We start from the raw sequence: 22,546 nt of genomic DNA on the forward strand, positions 1-22,546 counted from the left end.
AGTATCTTTTGAATTGTGGATCAAGAAAATATATGTGTACACAAGGATTTGAGGATTCTTTTAAAATTTTGCTGCAACCCTCCAGTGGTTTGCAGCTGATAAGTTGAAAAACACTAGTGTGGAGGGTTTTAAAATGATACGAATTTCAGTATAATCCTCACCAGCCATGTGACGATGAGCTAGCCACTTAACTTTCCTAGGGAATTTCCAGAGGAATGACATATCACCACACCGATTTTCTAAGGTGGTGCCACTGTGGCAACAAGATGGCAGATCAGAAGCGGAGTCATAAAAGAACAGTAGGCAGTTTTTCCCTTTACCCCCACTTTCATCTTTTTCCCACTCTAGGAATTCTTCCCTTGTTTAGTAGATTGAGGTCTTCTTAGAATTCCTTATTATGCCAGCCACAGAAAACTGGTGACATAGGCCAGAATGAGGAAGAGACAGTAATTGCAATGTCACCATATGTTTTTGTCAAACTTGTTGTATATCAGTGGAGGAACAACATCCATGCCTCCTGCATATAAAATTTGTCACTATGGCTAAATTTATCTGTATTTTTTAAAACTCGCCCACACACAGGACACACATTATTATTTAGGGCAATGAGAATTGCATTTATGGTCTCCTGAATTTATCCAACTTTTGAGACCGATATGAAAAGGGATATGATTATCTCATTGCAGGAGAATACACCATGTAACTATGTAATTGACTATGAGGTAGTCAGTTATCCACATGGTTCAGGCAGCTACAATGGGCAGAGCACACCTTTCACCCATTCTAGGGGAAAAAAAATTGAAATCAAATTTTCTCTGGGAGATCCGAGGCAAGTATAGTTAACACCAACTCCTTGTCAGAATTCTGCTTAACTTATGTTTTTATATGTGTTATTGAGTGAATGACTTCCTTTTCCTCTTTTTGTTGTTATTCTTTTCCTTCTCCCCCTCTTCCTTAATCTGCTTCTCTTATTGTTACTATATATCCTCTGTTCCAGAAACTACCCTTAGAAGTAACAACTGATGTTGCAAACAAACAAAGGAATGTTAATTTTGTTGATTTCATTTCCACTCTATTTCCAATGGAGATAACTGCTGGTAAAAATAAAATACAGATACCGTTGATGTTGTATTAGAGTGGATAATCAGAGAAGGTGCTATCCAGTTCTCTTGGTAATTAAGAGATCTGGATAGTAATTAATGAAAAAAAGCTATTAAAGTAAGATAAACCTCGCTGTAAAGATGGCAGTCATTTTCTTCTTTTATGTGAAATATCATTCTCAGCCATCTCCTTCCATTACTTTAATACCCTCTACATACCCCCTTCCCAAGGAGAAAGGGCATTTACATCAGACGATCCAGGAGAAAATCAGATTGTTTCTAATCTGAAAGGAATTTGTGTACATCTCTTGTTGTGAGGAAACTGTCCAAGATTTTGATCTCATGGGGCTATGCGCATAGATTAAAGGGTTGTTTCCCCAGATGGCAACAAGCACTGCATAAATCATTTCACTAACTCTCTAGCTTCTTGACTCCACACCCAAATGCTAACCCACACTCAGTTTTTCTTCTCTCTTTTTGTCCCTTCTTGTTTTGATTTTCTACCTTTTTTCCTTATCTCTCTGTCTTTCCCTCTCTCCTCCACCTTCATCCTCTTCAGACCCAGGGGAAAAGAACAAGAGATATGCACGATGTTGAAAATGGGCTTTTAACTCATAAGGATTTAATGATTTATTTCAAGCAGGGAAGGAACATGATCAAACCTGCATTTCAGAAGATCACTATGCCTGCAGTAAGGACAGGAGATTTAGCAGAACTTACTGTCAAATGTGAACAGTTTAATTCAGAAGTAGAGCTGGCTTGGTATGTAATTAATAGGCATGGAGAGGATTAATGGTTTCTAAGTTTCAGGCTTGGACAACAGAGTAGGTACTGATGTCACCTCCTGTGATGGGGAGCAGTAGAGGAAGAAAAGGTTTGCAAGGAAAGATGAATATTAGACTTAAGAAAAAGAAACTGCTGATTGAAAGGCTTAAAATTTGGGGAACCCATCTTAAATATCAGTTTTCTCCACAGTAAAGTTATGGAGGCATATTGGATGAAATTATTTACACAGTGCAAACCCTGTAAGCTGTGAGCAAGTAATAAAATAACAATTACTGAGTGTTTTCAGTGTGCCAGGCACTGCTCTAAGCACTCTTATTAATATAAGTTAAATCATTTAATCTACTTAACAACCCTATGAGGTAGGTACTATTTTCATTCCCCTTTTACAGTCAAGTAAACTGAGGCACATCTAGGTTAAATACTTTGCAAGGACACATAGTTACTAAATGGACAAAAGCAAGCTCATAAACCAGGCATTCTAGCTCCAGAGTCTGTGGTGTTTGCCATTATGTTATTCTAGCTCACAAAGAAATTAATTCCTTTTGCAATTTCTTGTATGCACTTTTTTCTATTTCATCCAAAAGTGACAGGTTTGGGGGGAAATCAGTTAAACTGAAGATTTGGAGTTTTGGACATTCTGGTTAATTGAGGTTTAGCCACAGTCAGTTTTAGAAGGGCAGTGCCAAGTTGCAGGGAGCCATGGAGCTATGAATCCACTCTGGAGTCCCTTGTAAACTTTCAAAATACATCTAATCACAGAAAAATGCAAGGATTGGCAGAATTTCAAATCCCTGCCCTGCTGAGTTTAAAACCCTGACTGTTGTCAGGTGTGAGCTGCTATTTGTCATAGATTTTTTGGCTTTAGACAGAGGCCTTGACGTTGCAGCCCTGGGCCAGGCCGACCTTCATTGAAGAAAAGCAGCGTTAGACATTTTCCCACTATTAACCCCGCCAACCCTTGCTTGTATCAGAGCCAGGTCAACCTTGTACACATGGCTTTTTGAAAGTTGATTTTGAACTTCTAATTAACCATTCTCTTGAAATGTTGAGACTCTGATTATTGTTTGGTGGAGCACTAATACTAGAATATACCAGAATTAAAAGGAAAACCTGCCATCTGCTTAGAGACTTAACTTGTCTGGAATTTTTTTTTAATTCCAACTACATCTGTAATTATGAGTTTTCTTTCACTCATGTTTCTACTAAGGCAGAACTAATCACACCAAGAGTCTAAATAAAACTATGCATCTTTCTAGGACTGAAAACTCTTTAAGGACAGAAATGCTTTCTGATTATACTCAGCTGTTAGCACCCAGATGCACTTCACACATGCAATACCATTATGGTGTGCTCGAAGGTCAAGTTTGGGGAAGATCATTTGTTAGGTATTTATATATACATTATATACACACATGCACAAACATAGATTATATATATGCATATGTATAAATAAAGTATGTATATATAATCTCTAGTCCTCACACAATTCTGCAATGCATAATTAGTTTCCTCATCTTGTTCATGAATAAATTGAGGCTTAACAGTTTAGATCACTCATTGGAAGTCTGTCAACTAATAGCACCAAAACCAGCATTTGAACCCTGGTCTGGCTATGCTTTCAAAGCCCACTTTCCTTCTGTTAAAGCATATGACCTTCCTGTTCCCACTTCATTTCACAGATAAGAACAGAGTTCCACCAGACTTCCTGTTCCCAAGTATCCCAGGATAGGCACTAGAATAGACCTCTCCTAAATAGCTTCTGCATACGTTAAAACAGACTATTTTAATCCATTAGTGGGCTTCCTAGAACATAAGGGAATATGAGGGAAAAAGAAAACATAAACTGAAATTTAATAGGGAGCGAGCAGTAATCAATAAGTAACACAAAATGGGAGAGTATCCCTGGGGCAAATGATGACATCAGTGCTATAACTGCACAAAAAAGCCTGAAGTCTGCATCAAAGTTAGGGATATGAATTTGATAGATACTAAAGAGGTTTTGTCTTCCTCCCTAATTCTGGAGGAAGCAAATACAATTCCTTTCTGGAGGAAGTATCCCTAATTTAGACCCTCAGTATATGCAGAGATCAAATTCAACAAAATACGAGCTCAAGTAAATAAATACATACATATTTAAATAAATGAATAAAGTAAAATGCACGAGGACACAAACCACTAGGGAAAGTCAGCAGAAAAGAGAAACAGAGAATAATAAACCTTATTTGTGGGGTTAAAATGGTGGAGGGGCATAATTTCAAGTAATGATAATAGATTTAAGATATTCATTTACTTTCACTCCTCCATAAAACTCCACTAAAAATTAAGAGGATCATTTTTTGTTGTTTTACTTTGTTTTGGTTTTAAGACATACACTCATAGGGATGAAGAATGCAAAAGGAAATAATAGGAACCTGGAGAGCAGATGACCATCTGTTACTGTCTTAGCAGACCCGAAAAAAATGAATTCTAAACCAGTACTAGCAGGCATATCTCTGCCAGAGAAGGATACATCAGACGCATGTAGAATTGTTGACCCACACACCTAAGACTTTGTATTTTATTTCATTTATTTTAATTTGTCATTTTTCCTAATTCATTATCCCTTTCCTTTCTTCACTTCTATGTCCAGCTTAAAAACACTAACTCTTAAATCCATTTGCCCTTCTACCTTTAATCTGCCTTAAAAATCTTGCCCTTTTACTTTACCAATCTAGTGAAATCTCAACCCTGAATATAGTCTACAAGGAACTTTCTCTAACACTGGATGTAAATAAACAGGTCCGCTTGAGATTGTCATGAATCATAGCAATTTGATTTCCTGTAAGTTTATGAACACCAAACTCAAGTGGGCCCAGTATAATCCTGCTGTGTTTCTCAGGTCAATTTTCACTGCCTCTCTCAAACTACTTTTTCAAATTTCACTCTCCTCAAACCTCCATCTGTTTCACCTTTGCTGGCAATCTCGGCAATAAACTTTTCTTAGAGTAAATTGCAGCTACCAAACTGCTTTCTTTGAATTGTTCATTCTCATCAACAATTAAACAGCCTAAAATCTCTCATCTTAAAAAACAAACTCCAACAGCCTCACTCCTTCCCCAGTTTACCATCCTATTTCTCTCAAACCCTCCAGGAACAAATTCTTGAAAAAGGTTTCTATCTAGTTATCTTCATTTTCACAGCTAGAAATCCCTATTGGAACCACTCTATTCTGGTTTCAATCTCACTGTGGTCACCAGTGGCATTTCTACTGCCAGATTTAAAAAGTGATTTTATTAAACTTTATTTTGAAATAATTTTAAGTTTAGAGAAAACTTGCAAATATAATACACTATAGAATTCTCATATAACCTTCCCCTGGCTTCCCTTAAGTTGACATCTTGCAAAACCATAGCACAATTACAGGAACTAAGAAATTAATAGTCATACAGTACTGTTAACTATAGACTTTCATTGGATTCTACCAGTTTTTTCACTAATTTCCTTATTCTGTTCCAGAATTCAGTCTATAATCAACACATTGCATTTAGTTGTCATGTCTCAGTCTCCTCTCAACTACAACAGTTCTTCAGTCTTTCTGTGCCTTTTATGACCTTGACACTTTTGAAGAGTATTGGTCAGTTATTTTGAAAAATGTCTCTCAGCTTGGGTTTCTCTAATGTTTCCTCATAATTAGATTGAGGATATGCATTATTGGCAGGATTACCACAGCAGTGACTCAGTATCGTTCTTAGTGCATCAGATCTGCAGCACATAATGTCAGTATGTTTTATTATTGGTAAGGTTAGCCCTAGCCTGGATCACTTGATTAAGGCGATCTTCAGTATAAAGTTAGAATATTTCCCTTTGGAATTAATAAATATGTTGGGAAGATACTTTGAGATTATGCAAATATACTGTTTCTCCTCAAATTTTTGCCCATTAACTTTAGCAGCCATCAGTAGATCTTGCCTGCAAAAATTATTACTCTGGTGTTCCAATGCCGACTTTCTATTTTCTTTACTCTGTCTACATTTCTTACTTGGAAGTTATCTGTAATGAGGAACTGTCCTTTCTCTTCCATTTACTAACTTATTCATTATAATATTTATATCAGTATGGACTCATGTATATTTATTCTATAGGTTATAATCCAATACTATCATTATTTATTTTGTTGTTGAAATTGTTCAAGCTCTGATTATTCAGAGCTCTTTCAGGATGGCTCCTATGTCCTTTTGACTTGGCTTCAGACAAATACAGTGTAACATTCCAATCTCCCAGAGTCTTTGAATCCCTTCCTCTTCATTAAACCAAGGTAGGTCTGATGTTTCTAAATCACTTCCTGTGGGCCACCTTTCGGTCCATGTTTTAGCCAACCAAACAAATGAAGTTAGAACCCTTCTTAACTCTTCTAGCTGCAGCATTAAATGCAGCATCTCTGCTTAGTGGGCCCATCATCCTCTACCTTTCACCCTACATAGTCTTTTCTTAAGTATATAATATTGATAAGTTGTTTCAACCCTCTTTACTTCAGTTTTCTCAACTATAAAATAAAGAAAATGAGATTATCTTACAAGGTGGTTTTGAATTTTTGTGAAATTACATATAGAGCGCATTTTCATAGGCAATTAATAAATATTTCTTATCATTTTACTTATCGTTGTTTTCGTCCCAGACCATAGCTTCATAGTCACCTCTACGTGAATAACTCCAAAATTTCTATCTTCAGCTCAGACCGCAGACCTGAGTTCCAGATGTTTCCTAAACTTCTAGCTCAGCATCTTCCCCTAGATGTTGCAAAGGCATGTCTAGTCAACATGCCCAAAGCCAGTCATTATTTTTGCCCCAAACCTCAACCTCTTCCATGTTTATTGGTCCAAGTAAATGGCACCACTATCCTTCCAGTTTCGCTGGAGAGGAATCTAGGAGTTATCCTTCTTGTTGTTCTTTCCATTTCTGTCTACATCCAATCCATTACCCCATCCTGTTTGTTGTACTCCTTAAACACTGCATTTATCCAACCAATTATTTCTGTTCCCATGGCCACTGTCCCAAATCAGGCTTCCATCATCTTTCTACTGTACCATTTCTATATCCTACAAAGTGGTCTCCAACATCCAATTTTGGTTTCTCCATTTTTGTTTCTCTAACGTGCTGCCAGAGTGATCTTTTACAAAATAAGGCATATTCGTCTCCCTACCTCCTTGCTTTGAACCAGAGGTCAGCAAATTTTTTTTCTGTACAATACTAGAGAGTAATTATATGAGGCTTTGTGTTTCAACTGCCTAACTCTTCCATTGTAGCAAGGAAGTGGCCATAGCCAGTGTGTAATGAACATGGCTGTTTTCAGTGAAACTTTATTTACAAAAAAAGGATGTGGGTCTGTGCCTTTATTCCCGTCTTAACCCTAGGTTCTTCATGACCTTTTTTTAATTTGTTTTTTCTTAGATTCCATATATATGTGGACTTGAGGATATGGGGAGGGGAACGGGTAAGCTGTGACAAAATGAGAGAGTGGCATGGACGTATATACACTACCAAACGTAATATAGATAGCTAGTGGGAAGCAGCCGCATAGCACAGGGAGATCAGCTCGGTGCTTTGTGACCGCCTGGAGGCGTGGGATAGGGAGGGTGGGAGGGAGGGAGACACAGGAGGGAAGAGATATGGGAATATATGTATATGTATAACTGATGCACTTTGTTATAAAGCAGAAACTAACGCACCATCGTAAAGCAATTATACTCCAATAAAGATGTTAAAAAAAAGGGTGTGCGACCAATTTGGTTTCTGAAAAAGGAAAAATCTGAGACAAGTGGTATCTGGATGTGATGTTAAAATACCAGACATCAACCAAAACACCAACTGTAAAGGACACCTAAATTTCTGGCCCGGGAGGTGGAGGGAGAAATAGTCAACATTTCTGCCACCTGGTGCACCAAACAGGTGTGCTGTAGCCACAGCTTGTGACATGCATGAAGTCACCAAGCTGTCAGAAGGTGCGGTTGGGAGGAACATGGGGAATCAGAGGTTAGGAATAGATAAAATGTGTTCAAGAAATAGAGAGGGAGCAGAGTTTAGTGCTCAATTGTTGTTTCCCAAGAAGGCTGATAATGAACATGTAACTTTGCACAAAATGTTTATCAGTATTGATCTTTCATCATGGGGATATAGTGATGAGTGACAAGAACACTGAAGACACAATGATGTTGAATCAGTAGTAGTATCTATCTACTTTAAAATGTAGTCATTATTAAAAACAAAACAAAAATAAAAACTAAGGCCACAGGGGACAATTTAACAAGTGCAGTTGCAGAAGGTGCATTTAGGTATTACTTATGAAGCATGGATTTTTATTTAGATAAAATGACTATGCATTTAGTTTTTATTTTAATTTTTTAATGAGTTTTCAATTTCAAGCGTTTTTTTCTTTTTTTCCCCCCAGCTCCAAAGTGAGGTAATAGTTGTTATTTGTTGACTCCACTAGAAGAATATCTTGGTTAAAGATGCAGTGTCCTTAGGATGCTACAAACAGAAAAATCAGTTAATTCAAATAATGGTTTGATATTTTTCATTCAATTCATGGAATTAAAGTTTTTGGAAATAAATCTGTGAAAAAAAAAACTTAGTGCATTACTATGAATGCTGTCATAAATTACAGTGAAAATCTAACACTGACAATATAATCTTTTGATTTCATATTAATATGAAAATTTAAATTTTGCTGGAGCATAGCTTAATCTTAAAGAACAGAAATGCATTTGGCATTGATTACATAGTACCAAATTCCTTAACTTTTTATAAATAATAAAATATAATTATAAGTTTAATAAAAATGTATTTTTAAATCCCTAAAAACAAAACCCAATAAGCTTGATATTCTATCAATGAAAGTTTATGGTGTTGTTCTTAAAATTTTAAATACTTTTTTATAAACACAGGGTAAAATACAATTAAATGAAATACAAAGTTCTTAAAATACAAATGATATTGATGACAAAGAAACACGTTCAGCATGGCAGTACAAAATTTCTCTCTTTGCTGCCCATTATCAACCATACTTTAGAAATGTTTGAAATGACTATTCTGCAATAATACTGAACTATTTTGTAAGTCAGTTTTCTGAACTTTGATTACATCTTTCTAATCATTTAGAATTCACTAATCAAAATATTCAATAAATGGCCCTCTGAACTCACATATGAAGGAATAACTACTATAGGAATTGCCTGTTGATCAGAAATAAAAGTAAACTAGGAAAAACACACATATGAAACTTTTTAACATTTATTTTATTGATGTATAGTTGATTTACAATGTTGTGTTAATTTCTGCTCTACAGCGAAGTGATTCAGTTATACACATATAGACATTATTTTTCATATTCCTTTCTATTGTGGTTTATCACAGGCTATTGAATATAGTTCCCTGCGCTATACAGTAGGACCTTGTAGCTTATCCATTTTATATATAATAGTTTGCATCTGCTAATCCCAAATTCCCAATCCATTCCTCCCCCCACCACCCTTGGCAACCGTAAGTCTCTTCTCTGTATCTGTGAGTCTGTTTCTGTTTCACAGATAAGTTCATTTGTGTCATATTTTAGATTCCACGTATAAGTGATATCATATGGGATTTGTCTTTCTCTTTCTGACTTAACTTCAGTTAGTATAATAATCTCTAGGTCCATCCATGTTGCTGCAGATGGCATTATTTCATTCTTTTTTATGGTTGATTAGTATTCCATTATATATATGTACCACATCTTCTTTATCCATTCATCTGTTGATGGACATTTAGGTTGTTTTTATGTCTTGGCTATTGTGAATAGTGCTGCTATGAACATAGGGGTGCATGTTTCTTTTTTAATTATAGCTTTGTTGGGATGTATGCCCAGGAGTGGGATTGCTGGATCATATGGCAACTCTAGTTTTTTGAGGAACCTTCATCCTGTTTTCCATAGTGGCTGCACCAGTTCACATTCCCACCAACAATGTAGGAGTGTGAAACTCTGTTTTTGGACACCGGACAGCAGGCATTGAAGGCCTGTGATCCTAGCAGGAAACAAACAAGGAAAGAGAAACAAAATGATTCCTACAATTGCTGGAGCTTACTGATAAGAGGCAAGTTCCAGGCTGCAGCATAGGGAGAGAGAAATCAAAGAGTGTAGTGGTTTTTCTGAGTAGAAAATGAAGTGATCAGAGTTTGGGGGGATTGAAGTGACTAGAATTTGTGAGGCAGAATACTTGCGATAAAGTTGCTGCACAAAGAAAGAGTTCTGGGTATCTGTACAAGAGTTTCCTTAAACCACTGTCTTACTTACCTTTCCATACATGAGGTGAAACTCCACAAGGCTGGGGAACTAACCAGTGGAAAACAGTAGGTTAAACAATTCAAGGAGTTCAAACAGAACTGGGAGTAGTTTGCATTCCCACTAGCCAGAGTGGAAAGACCTTGTAATATACAAGGCATCATGTAGAGATATCAAAATGGTTTCATCTTAGTAATAGGGCTAAATTAACTTTATACTAAAGCCTGCTCTGGAGTTAGTCTAACAAAGAATACAAGCATCCTCAAAAAGTTCATACTGATTGCAAGCAATTTAACTGCATGCCCGAAGTCCAATGCTTTAAAAGAACACAGCGAAATTCAACAACCAAAAATGTTCAAATTAACAATGTCAAGCATCCAAAAGAAAATTACCAGGCATACAAGGAAGTAGGAAACTATGACCTAGAACCAGAAGACAAGTCAGTTAACAGAAACTAACTCAGTAATGCAAGGTATGATGAAATTAACAGATGAGAATGTTACTTCCAATGTAAACAGGAAAGTACAAACATACTGCAGAAAAAAATGAAAAACAGAACATGTAAATGGAAGTTTTAGAGATAGAAATAAAATATTTGATATTGAAAAATTCTGCAACCTAAAAGGATTAATGGCAGATTATAAACTACAGAAGACAAAAGAAAAAAAACAAAAACAGTTAAGCTGAAGAACAGAAACTATCCAAAGTGAAGAATAGAGAGAAAAATACTTTTAAAAAGTATATCCAGTTATATATTGGGCAACATCAGTCAGTTCAACATACCTATAAGTGGAGTCTTACGAAAGGGGGGAATATTTGAAGAAATAATGGGAAAATGTTTCATAAATTTGCTGAAAACTACAGATCCCCAGATCCAAGAAATCCAGTCATTCACCAGCAAAATAAATATGAATAAACTCACACTGAGAAACATCAAAGAAACCAGACAAAAGAAAAAGCATATTACATTCAAAGAAACAAAGATAGAGATGATAAGATAAAAAAATGATAAGAAATTTTTTGTTTTGGCCGCACAGCGCAGGATCTTAGTTCCGTGACCAGGGATCGAACCTGTGCCCCCTGCAGTGGAAGTGTGGAGTCCTAACCACGGGACCACCAGGGAATTCCAATAAAGAAATCTTTTGAATCTCAAAAGTATTATGTTAAGTGAAAGATATTAAAGACTACATATGGGCTTCCCTGGTGGCGCAGCGATTGAGAGTCCGCCTGCCGATGCAGGGGACACAGGTTCGTGCCCCGGTCCGGGAAGATCCCACATGCCGCAGAGCGGCTAGGCCCGTGAGCCATGGCCGCTGAGCCTGCGCGTCCGGCGCCTGTGCTCCGCAACGGGAGAGGCCACAACAGTGAGAGGCCTGCGTACCGAAAAAAAAAAAAAAAAAGACTACATAGTATATGGTTACATTTCTATGGAATTCTAGAAAAAGCAAAAGTTGTACTGTGGCAGAATTTTAGTGGTTGTCAGGGGCTAAGAAGGAGGGTAAGAAATTAATTCCAAAGGGCCAAAAGTAACTTTTTGGGTTGAAGAAAGTATTACATATTTTGATTGTTGTAGTGGTTATCATAACCTGCCCTTAAAGTTGGTAAATTTTATTGACTGTATACACTATACCTCAATGAAGCTGATAAAAAAATAGTCATGAAATGAAGCAAAAATATAACCTTTGGAACTTTTAAAGGACTGCAATTACAGGAAATAGTATTTGCAAAAAGGAAAACATTTAAATTGATCCCTACAAAAGCAAAGGAATAAATGAACAAACTGAAGGATAAGAACTCAAACCATGTACAAGATTTGATTTTGAAAATCTGTAACTAGGCTTTCAAAGATATATATTTGTTGATAGAATCATTGATAAAACTATTCTCAGGGCTTCCCTGGTGGCGCAGTGGTTGAGTCAGCCTGCCGACGCAGGGGACACGGGTTCGTGCCCCGGTCCGGGAAGATCCCACATGCCGCAGAGCGGCTGGGCCCGTGAGCCATGGCCGCTGAGCCTGCACGTCTGGAGCCTGTGCTCCGCAACGGGAGAGGCCACAATAGTGAGAGGCCGGCGTACCGCAAAAAAAAAAACAAAAAAAAAAACAAAAAACTAAGTTGGATAAACATATTCTGTTCTGGAATGTAATGAAATTTAAGAAGTCATATGATTTTGCAGCATCTAAATTTGGTAAATAAAATTTGAAGTTATAAACGGAGAAAACTTTTTTGATAAGTTCAGCTTACATAAAATATTTGCCAAAGGTATTCTGAAAGGAGGAACAAGACAGTAGTCATGAAAATATTTGGTATGAAATACTCATTTCGATATTTTGAAAATTGGAAGTGAAAATATTTCACATTTAGCAGATATTGCTCTGAGCTTACCAGATCGCACTGCACTGGTAGAGACAGTATTTGTCAACCAAAAATATTATAGTCTCTCAAGAAGAGTAAATTAAAGATGCCACAATTTAAAATTTATTAACTCTAAAATTCTGCTTTGAAGATTTCAGGCAATTTTATGAAACAGTCTAAAACATTCAGACCATGTTGAAACGGAAAAATACCAGTGATAACTCTGTCAGTGAGATATATGACCACAAAACTGATTAACATGTGAACGTTTACCAAAAATCATAATACTGTTTGTCATTTTCTAATGTTTAGATAATATTTTGAAAGTTGGTTATTATGCTTTGGCATACATGAATTGTGCTATTTCTATATTTTAGAATTAATAATAATTAGTTGTGACAATTTTTGAATAGTACTATTTTATAGGCCCACTGGTATAATTTGTCAACTAATAAGTAAATAGTTCTATAACATATAATTTTTATTTTTAGCCCCATTTTCGCCTCAAAATTGCCCCAACATGAATGAAAAATTACCTTATCACTCTATTTATAAACCAGTTTCCAATATATCTTTATTTTTGCATATATACAGTGCTTAGGATCCCAAGAAAGTTCTCCATTTAGCTAAGAAATCATCCTTTTTAAAAATATATTTATTTGTTTAGTTATTTATTTAGTTTTAGCTGCGTTGGGTCTTCATTGCTGCACACGGGCTTTCTCTAGTTGCAGCGAGCAGGGGCTACTCTTTGTTGCGGTGCGCGGGCTTCTCATTGCGGTGGCTTCTCTTGTTGCAGAGCACAGGCTCTAGGCGCGTGGGCATCAGTAGTTGTGGCTCGCAGGCTCAGTAGGTGTGGCTTGCGGGCTCTAGAGCGCAGGCTCAGTAGTTGTGGCACACGGGCTTAGTTGCTCTGCGGCATGTGGCATCTTCCGGGACCAGGACTCGAACCCGTGTCCCCTGCATGGGCAGGCAGATTCTTAACCAGTGCGCCACCAGGGAAGCTCCAGAAATATATCTTAATGAACCTGAAAGAGACCACATTGTGAAACTCCTGGGCTGCCAGTGGGAGCATTTACTCTTCTCTGAGGATTTAGTATTCTGAAATGGGAGCAAAATTACCAGACTTGTGTTTTAGAAGGACTGTCATAGCAATGTGGGTGATAGATTGCATGAGAATAGACAGGAAAAATGCAGAAAAGAATTTCTCTTTAAAAAGAGCTAACAAGCTCTGAGCTCTGGAGAATCCATGAACATAGGCCCCTTGTACGTCCCACAGGTGTTAATAATCTCTAAGGTTGAAGGGATAGGAAGAAGTTTCAGTCAGCGCCAGCTTCTTTTCCTATGGGAACATGGTACGTAATGACAAAAGAGGACATCATTCAAGCGGCAAGAACAAATTTGAGAAGTGACTCCAAGGCTCCCAATGATGATGGAAGGGGGAGGTTGTGGGGTCAGGAGGTTTTCAGAGTCTCAAAGGGCTTTGGTTGGGAAAACGTTTGGTGGATAGGTTATTGCTAACACAGACCTTCATGTGTCAACAAGTACCTCTTTTTCCAAATTGATCATTATCAAGAAAAACCTGGTTTATGCTGAAGTCTGATTACACAGTTACCTGCAACATGTCCTTTCATGGCTCCTATCTGACCCAGCGACACTCCATCTGTGTCCCCCACTTCTAACTCTTGACTGTCTGCATTCTGTTATCTAGTTTTTACCTTTTAGATTCATTCTTTGCTTCACCTCTACAGACAAAATACAAATGCAGAACAATGAAAGCCAAATAATTCCCCCCCAGAAGTGCTGAGAAGTGGGAAGATTTATGCAATGGGAAAAATGAATAAAGATAGAGGATATGATCAAAGAGGGAGTGTGTGTGTCCAGGTTTAATGGAAAACCCCTCTCTTCTGCCAGTTTTATTGCCTTAGGAGAGCAACACAGTGGTGGCTGTTACTAGTATTCTACTTTATGAATAGCAGCTCCTGAAAACTCTGGCAGTACACCTTACTTCATTTGTCTAACTTGCTAATGGGGCTATTATTCTCATGCCAACAGATAGGATTTTTCTTGCACATATGTTTCTTTAGAGGGAAAAAAAAATACCCATCACATGAAAATATAACCCATAAACTGTAGGGTTTGAACTGGCTGCATATTGCACAGTCTTGCTATACCTACTTCCATTTTAATTATTCTTCTTTACAAATAGAGATAGTGGCCTATAAATGCATTATTAATGTAGAATATTTCCCTTGTTTTTATAGGCTTTGCTAAAAGCCATGTTGAATTTAAAGTCTTGGGTTATTTCTGAGTGAAGAACCTCATACACTTGGATAAAAACCAACTTCTAACATTTAATCTTAGCAGGTTATTTTATACACATTAACTTTTATTGAAAAGGTCTCACTGTTTCTATTTAAAATCCGTCTCACTACTCACAGGCATAAAGGCTGAACTTTGAAGAATCATTGTCAGTCATTCTGCTGAATGATTCTCATTAATGATTGTCCTTCTGTCCTGATTGTGTTTGAGGAGTAAAGATGTTTCTTGAGGAAGAAGTACAATTCTTGAAAATTGAAGCTCTTGGTTATTCTAGATGTGCCATATTATCTAAAAGTAAGTTGTCCACTGACCTCTTCAAGTGTTCATAGGCTCACAGAAAACTAAGATTTTCTGCCATAACAAATTTATTCTAATATCCAAGAGTGATATATGACATCAGAAGAATAACAATCATTGAGAATTAGAGCAGGAAGAGACCTTTCCTTATCATCAATCCCACCACTATCATTTTATAAATGTGGACACTGTGCTCCAGTGATCCAAATGATTTCTCTGGGTCTAGGATGGGGTCCCAATTTATAAATCTCGACTCCCAGGGCTCCCTTTAGAGCCCGAAATACTCAGAGAAAAATTTTGCACGGGTAGCTTGGTCAAAAGATATTCTGGTGACTCTGGGCAACTCCTGGCTGTAATGGCATGAAACGGGCCTCTGATTCTCTTCTCAGTTAGATACCTGGCTTAAAGAAAGCGATCCATGTGGACTATAGGACCTCTAGCGATACAAGTCTGTGATGGACAACCCTACAGGCTTCAGAAACTTGGGGTAGGTGCCACAGGTTCAAAGAGCACTGTGCCTAATGGTGCCTTCAGCTAGGTGGCGAGAAACACATCACGTTAAAAAGGGATACTCTTCAATGAGCACTTGTCTCCAGTTTCATGATAGCTTCATCAGTGAAGCAACGAGGTACTTGCAATAGACTATGAGAAATGAAGGTAATGAGAAGTGAGGAGTAGAAAGAACTAGTCTCAACATGGTTGTCTCACTAGGTGCAATAAACCCATGCCATAAAGTCAGTAAAAGGTAGATCAGCTGAGTCACATATCTAAGGAGCAAGGGTAATTTGTTGTTACCAAAGACGATTTCTTTGGTAAAGGGAAGAAAAAAAAAAAAATATATATATATATATATATATATATAAAATTGTTTTGCCATGTGCATAATTCTTTTAAGTTGAGATTTTCCTATATTGAGTCTATTTTTGTATTTTTAGGGGTAGTGGGAGGGTGGTAGAGAAGGACTAAATAAAGGAGGACAGCCGATTACAGAGGAAGAAACATTTTCGGAGTCAAGCAGTCCTGGGTGAGGATTTCAGCTCCTCTGCTTTTTAGCCATGTGACCTTAGAGAAAAATTACCTAACACTGCCTACACAGTTGTCATGAGGAGTAAATAAAATTATAAATGTCATGAGGAGTAAATAAAATTATAAATGTGAAAACACCTAGCACAGTCCTTGGCACATATTGGAAGCTCAGTAACTTGAGTTTCTCTTTCCTGTAATTTGTAACATAATTTAACCCACAAAACCACCTGTTGTTTACTTGTCAGAGGCCTGATATTAGTCACTCTAGAAAAAAAGGAAATGATGACTTCTAGAATCACCTGCTCTGTGAATATCATGTGCTAAAATAACAATTAATAATAATACTTTGTGAAACTCATTACATCTGAAGGCATTTACAGATAGAATATGATATTTCCAACTTGGGTAAGATGATAATGACATTGTGATATAGAGAAATTAGGGTCTTGGAATGGAACTGTCAATTCAGAATTATCTTTCAAAGCTGAGAGAGGTAGGAGGCTATTAAAGAATAAGACAAGACGCATTTCCATTGCTCACCTCCTAAACCTCTCTTTAGTCCATCTCTTCATTTCTATTCTGTCACTTACTTTTGATTTAGACATCATCATTTCCTGCCTGGATGTTTGCCAGGAGGTGAAATTGGTTTTCCTGCCACCACTCTCACCACCTATTAATCCATCATCCGTAATCTCTCCAGAAGGATCTCTGAAAAATTTAAACCTGATTCTCTGCCTCTTCTGTTTAAAATGGCACCTCATCACCCACAGGTTGAAAGCCAAGATCACTGGCATGCTATTCAAGATTGTGTGTTAATTAGCCCATGCCTACACCATAGCAGTCTCTTGCATTACATTCCATACTGCTTACATTCCACTTGTGCCTAGCAGTGGACTTTGTACCCCAGTGAACAACAGAGACTTGAGTATCTGCACATTTGTGTGCATTATTTCCTCTTCTAGGGATACCTCATCACCACCATCTTCCTCTGTTTCAGCTTGACTAACTTCTGATGGTCTTTCAAATACTTGGTCAGGTGTTATTTTTTCTGGCAAGTGTTCTCTTGCCTTCTTGGCATCAAAAGTATATGTTCTTCTTATTTCCTCTTAGGATCACATGGGCCTTCTCCATACAGAATTGTCATTGTTTGTTAACTAAAAGGGCTTTCTTAACTAGACCATGAATTTCTTGGTGTCAGGGAAGCATCTTTGTGTCCTCAACATCCGGCACAGCCTTGGCTTTCAGAAAATGTTACCTTGTGGGTTCATTCAGTTAGAACTGGTATCATTTGGTCCAAATTAAAAGCTTTATGATTCTGACTTTGGCCAGACTAGGTGATCACAGCAAGTAAAGTAGTAGTAGTAGACAACTATGCCAGAAGGTTCTGTCGACATGGGGAGTGGATGGGAGACTGGGTCTCCTCCCCTAACATGACATGACATCCATTCCTTTGTGAAGCAGTAAGATAAGGAGAGGCCAATCACGAAATGTTACTTATAGCTGGAAGGAATTTGAGGCCATCCCACTGTTTCTGAGAAGCAAAAATAAAGTGCCGAAGAGCCCTGCCAGCATAGGATGGTTAGTGGCAGAGCTGGGTCTAGAACTGGGTTATCTTACTCCCCAATCCAGTATTCACCCATTTGTCTTTTCTACTCTAGCATAACGTTATTTTAATTTTGGGGCGGGGTGGAAGTAAGCTACTTTGCGTGCCAGCTTCCCTCGTAACTGGTCAGGCTGCCGAGATACTGCTAACCCGGTGAGTCATGTCAGCACCTAGGGAGACTCTCCTGCTTTGATACGGGGCTATTCAACGCTTCACAAAAAAATAACTTAGGGGCTGCAAAAAGGCTGTTGACTCTGCTCTTTCTTATTTATCCCACTGGCATGTTCTCATGAAATTACCTCCTATTTTCCTCTCATTCTCCTTCCCTGCCTCAAAAAAAGAAACGTCCGTATAATTGGGTCCGTATAACTTATGGAAGGGCTCCAACATCAGCCAATGCATATATTAAGGTTTTAAATCAATTATTGTTCTAGTACACACCCCGGGGTTGAGAAAGAAAGAACATCCAGGACTAACAAACCTGATTGTTCTGGCAAAGTTGCCATTCGGTTCATGCTGGCATTTCTGGGCTTTTCTTTTCCTTTAATATTCCAACCTCATTAAAAAAAGAAAAAAAAAGTTAATGGCTCAAGTAGCAATTTTTAACATTACTGGTTCATTCAGTTTCTCCATAAGACTTCTACCTCCGAGTCTCTTGAGGATTACCCAGAGGGCATGATGCCCAGAGTTTGCTTACCTAGTTGCAGAGACAGCTGTCAGTCTGATAGTGAGTTCATTAGACTGTGGATTATTCCTCACTTTATTAACTTCTGAGCAAGGGAGAGACTCAGGCTTGGCAATATGAGCACTTCACAACTTGGCATTCCAGATTGAGAAAAACACTTAATCACAACAGTTAAGAAATTAAATTACAACTGTGTATAACATTGTGAATTTTAACCTAACAATTACTCTGAGTTAGACCTATACAAGTTTCTGATTAACACTGTTGAACTAAAATTCCTATAACATATGATGCATGCGTCTTTGTGTTTTTTAGGCAAGTACTGGAAGTCGGTAAGGACGGTGAGTGTGCCGAGGGGCTGCGCTCTGGCTGGGGCGCAGTTGCAAGAGGAGACGGAGACCGTTTCTGCCCTGGCCTCCCTGACGGTGGATGTGGAACAGCCCTTTGCTCGAGAAGACAACAGGTATGAATGCAACATGGGGGGAATCATCAGGGTCAGTAACATCCAGGCTCATCATTAGCGTTTGTGAGCCTCTCTCTAGGCTCTCCTTCTCCGGTCTCCTCCACTTCCACTTCTGCGAAGCCACAGATGCCACAGCACATGCTGTCGGCTGTCAGGAATTCATGTGTTTCATTCTTCATGAGAAACACAGAGGTGGGGCATGTTGTTACAGTTCACAGAGAAATAGAGTGATGAGATAGATGGTCCTTGTTGGATAATTTAGTACAGATCATTATGGAGAAAGCTTCTTGTGGGCTTAACTTCTTTCCTTAGTTATCTCTATTCTTCAAGATGTTCTTTTTCTTTCTCTCATCATTTCGAAGTTACTGATATAACAGAGGGGAAAAAGGAGAGCAGAAGCTGGAGGTATGGCTTGTCAGTTGGGTAGCCTTATATGACTGTCCGTGAGGTACAACTACTCGATAAAGGTGAAAGTCACCTTCCAAGAAGATGGGAGTGTGTATAAAGGAATGTGTGGATGTGGGTCTGATTTTATTTTACTTTATGATAAGGAGGAGTTGATTTTAATTAGTCTTCATATGAATAGCTTTCAGGAAAAGAAAAAAAAAAACATAAAGATAACCAAAGATTGAGTTTGCTTCTTCTCCTTTTAAGAAATGTTTGTTAGTTTGTACATTTTGCTGTTCAACAGACAGTGCTACATTCAGGATTTCTTTTTACTATGACCAAAACCACCCCAAATGTACAGACAGTGACATTGGTGCTCTCTGTGGATGACTTCAAAGTCACATTTCTTCAATTTAAAAATGAATAGGTGAGCTTGCACTAAAGCTCTGCCAGCTTGCACTTTTAAATTGCTTCTGAGAATGAAATCGAACTCCCTCCGTCAATAACATCACCATTAATTACACAGATCCTGCTACTAGTACATAGGTTGGCAATTTTCCCAAGAATGCACAAATATGAACAGTTTTAGTTTTTCTTGCTTTTACTGGGTGTTCAGAGTTTAATGGATTTAACATCTTGCTTTGGTCAAAAGCAGGAGATACATTGAATAAGAGATTTCATTTTTATGCAATTGTTTTTCCTAACTATAACCACTTAAAAAGAAGATTACCAGTAGGAAAAAAAAAAGTTGTACAATATTGAATTAAAAGATATCTTCATATGGGCATCTGGAGCATAAGGGTAAACTTATTTTACATCTTTGATAATATGAACTAACCCCCTGCTGTTCCCAGCTAAGAACCAAACCAAGTTCATAATCCAAAGGTGTTGCAGTTATTCCCAAGGCCAAATACAGTTAGTTGTCTGTCATTTGAGGGCTGTAAAACTAAGGAAACTAACATCTGTTAGTGTTGGATATAAAAGGAGCGTAGCTATTCTTTAGAATTCATTTAGCATAGAGAAACGAAGCTAAATTCCAGCCTGAGTGAAATGAATTGTAAGTAATTTTTCCCATTAAATTGCAGGGCTTAGAATAATAAAGAATAATAAGTGCTGTTGTGAGCCCCACATAACATAAAAATCTCAGCACTTTGGCAGGAATTGGCTCTATAAGCATGCTTGTTTATCCTCAGGTACATAGTGTGCTTGACTCCTGATCATCTATAGGGACTTGACCCTGGCTTCAGTTCACCGTGATTTTTAAGCTTCGTCTGATGGCAGAGAAAGAATGGGAATGGGAATGTTTTGATGTACAGGGAAACAGAGTTGAAGCTTGTGGCCTGGATTCATGTTTCTTTATCAGTTTTAGACAGATTGTATCTATTTTGATTGATTTTTCTTATGGGAAGGAAAATGGTTTTGCTTGAAATATCTTTGGTGGCTTTGAACTCACTTTTTCAGCAGAGGAAAAGAAAAATTCTTCTAGAACTGGCTTTTGCATTTCTATTGAACCATGCATGAATTTCATCACAGAGAATCAGACAGGGAGAACCCTTAAAAGCCACAGAGCATTTATTCTTTAAAGGGGAATGCTATCAGAATTGTCCCCCAACTCAGTATAGGAAAGATGGCTTTCACAATGAGGTAAAGAGGTAGAAATGTTCTTAGGCCTTTGTTATGAATGCAGTGTTATAAGTACACAGGAAATTGAAAAATTAGAAAAATCAGAGAACTAAATGGATGGAAAAGGGTGAAGGCAAGATTCTTTTTATAGGAAATTCTTGCCAGTTATTTTGGAGAATATATTGGTGTTTGGAGTGAGATGACTCATTTTGTACTAAGATTTTGGGTAAAGCAGCTCTTTTCCTGGCCAACTCATATCTGACTCATTTACCACTAGTGAATAAGGGATAAAATGCTCCTGGCTAAGAACCATTGTAAGTATTTTTTGTTCAGTTTGGGGGGGGGGGTGTAAGGGAGATGACAACACAGTGCAAACAGTCATTTCATTTTTATAACTCACTGATGGACCATGAAGAATAAATTATTAGAAAAAGGCTCGGGATTCATTTTGGGGATGATTGACTGAAGTACAGTTTTCAAAACATAATTTTCAGGTGGCAGAAGACTTGAGCAGGAACAAAATGGTGGGTCAGTTAAAAAAACAACAAAACAAAAATAAAGGACAAAAAACTACGTGGGGTCAAGTTACATGTTCAAAAAAATAGATAGGACTAGTCACATATAGCATATTGTTTAGAAGACAGAACTGTGATCTTAGTTTCTTTCTTGATTGTCAGGAGACTGTACCTTTAAAAGATTATAGTTTGCATTGTTCAGGTATCTATTTCAAATGCTTCTACTTTGAAAAGGTCAGTTCAATATTGAGGTTTATTCTTGGATACCAGTTCGGGCTCTGCTGAAAATCAAGAAAAAGTTTTCTCTGGCAATCAAGACTTCAGAATGATCAACTCTTAAGTTACCGGGAGCATATTTACACTCTAGAATTTCTGACTCTCTCGTTTTTTAATCAAAACAAAAACTGAAAGTTAGGTTTTCAAATGTCAGTTTATTGATTACAGTGTGAGTCACATTAGATTTTCTTTAATACAAGAGGATCTGGTTGTTTCTGAATCATTTCATCTTCAACTTTTGTCAACTTTTCTCATGAATGAGATGGTTTCAGTCATTATATGACACAGAAGCATGAGAAAAATATATGATTCTGAATCTGGCTATTTCTTTAATTAACTTTTATTGGAGTATGGTTGCTTTATAATGTTGTGTTAGCCTCCACTGCACAACCATACACATGTAGATCTCCCCTCCCTTTTGAACTGCCCTCCCATTTAGGTTACCACAGTGCATTAGGTAGCGTTCCCTGTGCTGTACAGTATATTCCCATTGGCTATTTTGTTTCCTGAATAACTGTCTTATTCATGAATATTTTTTAAAAGTATAATAAGCTAGAAAATCCTAAGTATCATCCGCCTTAGCTTTGAATGGTCTATCAGTAGCGTCAAGGGCATTGATAACCCCATTTTCCTGTGTCTGGAGATTTATATAGAAATATAGACCAGTCTTAAATACACATTCGTGTCTAACAGAAATACAGCTTTGTTTTCCATGCTTTAGGATTGTCTCTCCAAGGCTTCTGGAAGCTAAATGTTGCACTGATTTTTCAGGTCTCTGATTTTTCTCTCTGATACCGTTATTGTGAGCACCTGTTTATCTAAA

General features: G+C 37.6%; 1 protein-coding gene across 1 annotated transcript in view; it reads left to right on the plus strand.

The window, feature by feature from the left end:
* HDAC9 (histone deacetylase 9) overlaps positions 1–22,546 on the plus strand; it is a 586,393-nt gene that overhangs the window by 542,684 nt on the left and 21,163 nt on the right. Inside the window, exon 25 of the mRNA XM_060157126.1 lies at positions 18,775–18,922. Coding sequence (XP_060013109.1) covers positions 18,775–18,922 — 148 coding nt within the window. The remainder of the gene's footprint in view (positions 1–18,774; positions 18,923–22,546) is intronic.

The sequence above is a fragment of the Lagenorhynchus albirostris genome, chromosome 8 (genome assembly GCF_949774975.1).
Source record: "Lagenorhynchus albirostris chromosome 8, mLagAlb1.1, whole genome shotgun sequence".
In the NCBI taxonomy this organism is placed as follows: domain Eukaryota; kingdom Metazoa; phylum Chordata; class Mammalia; order Artiodactyla; family Delphinidae; genus Lagenorhynchus; species Lagenorhynchus albirostris.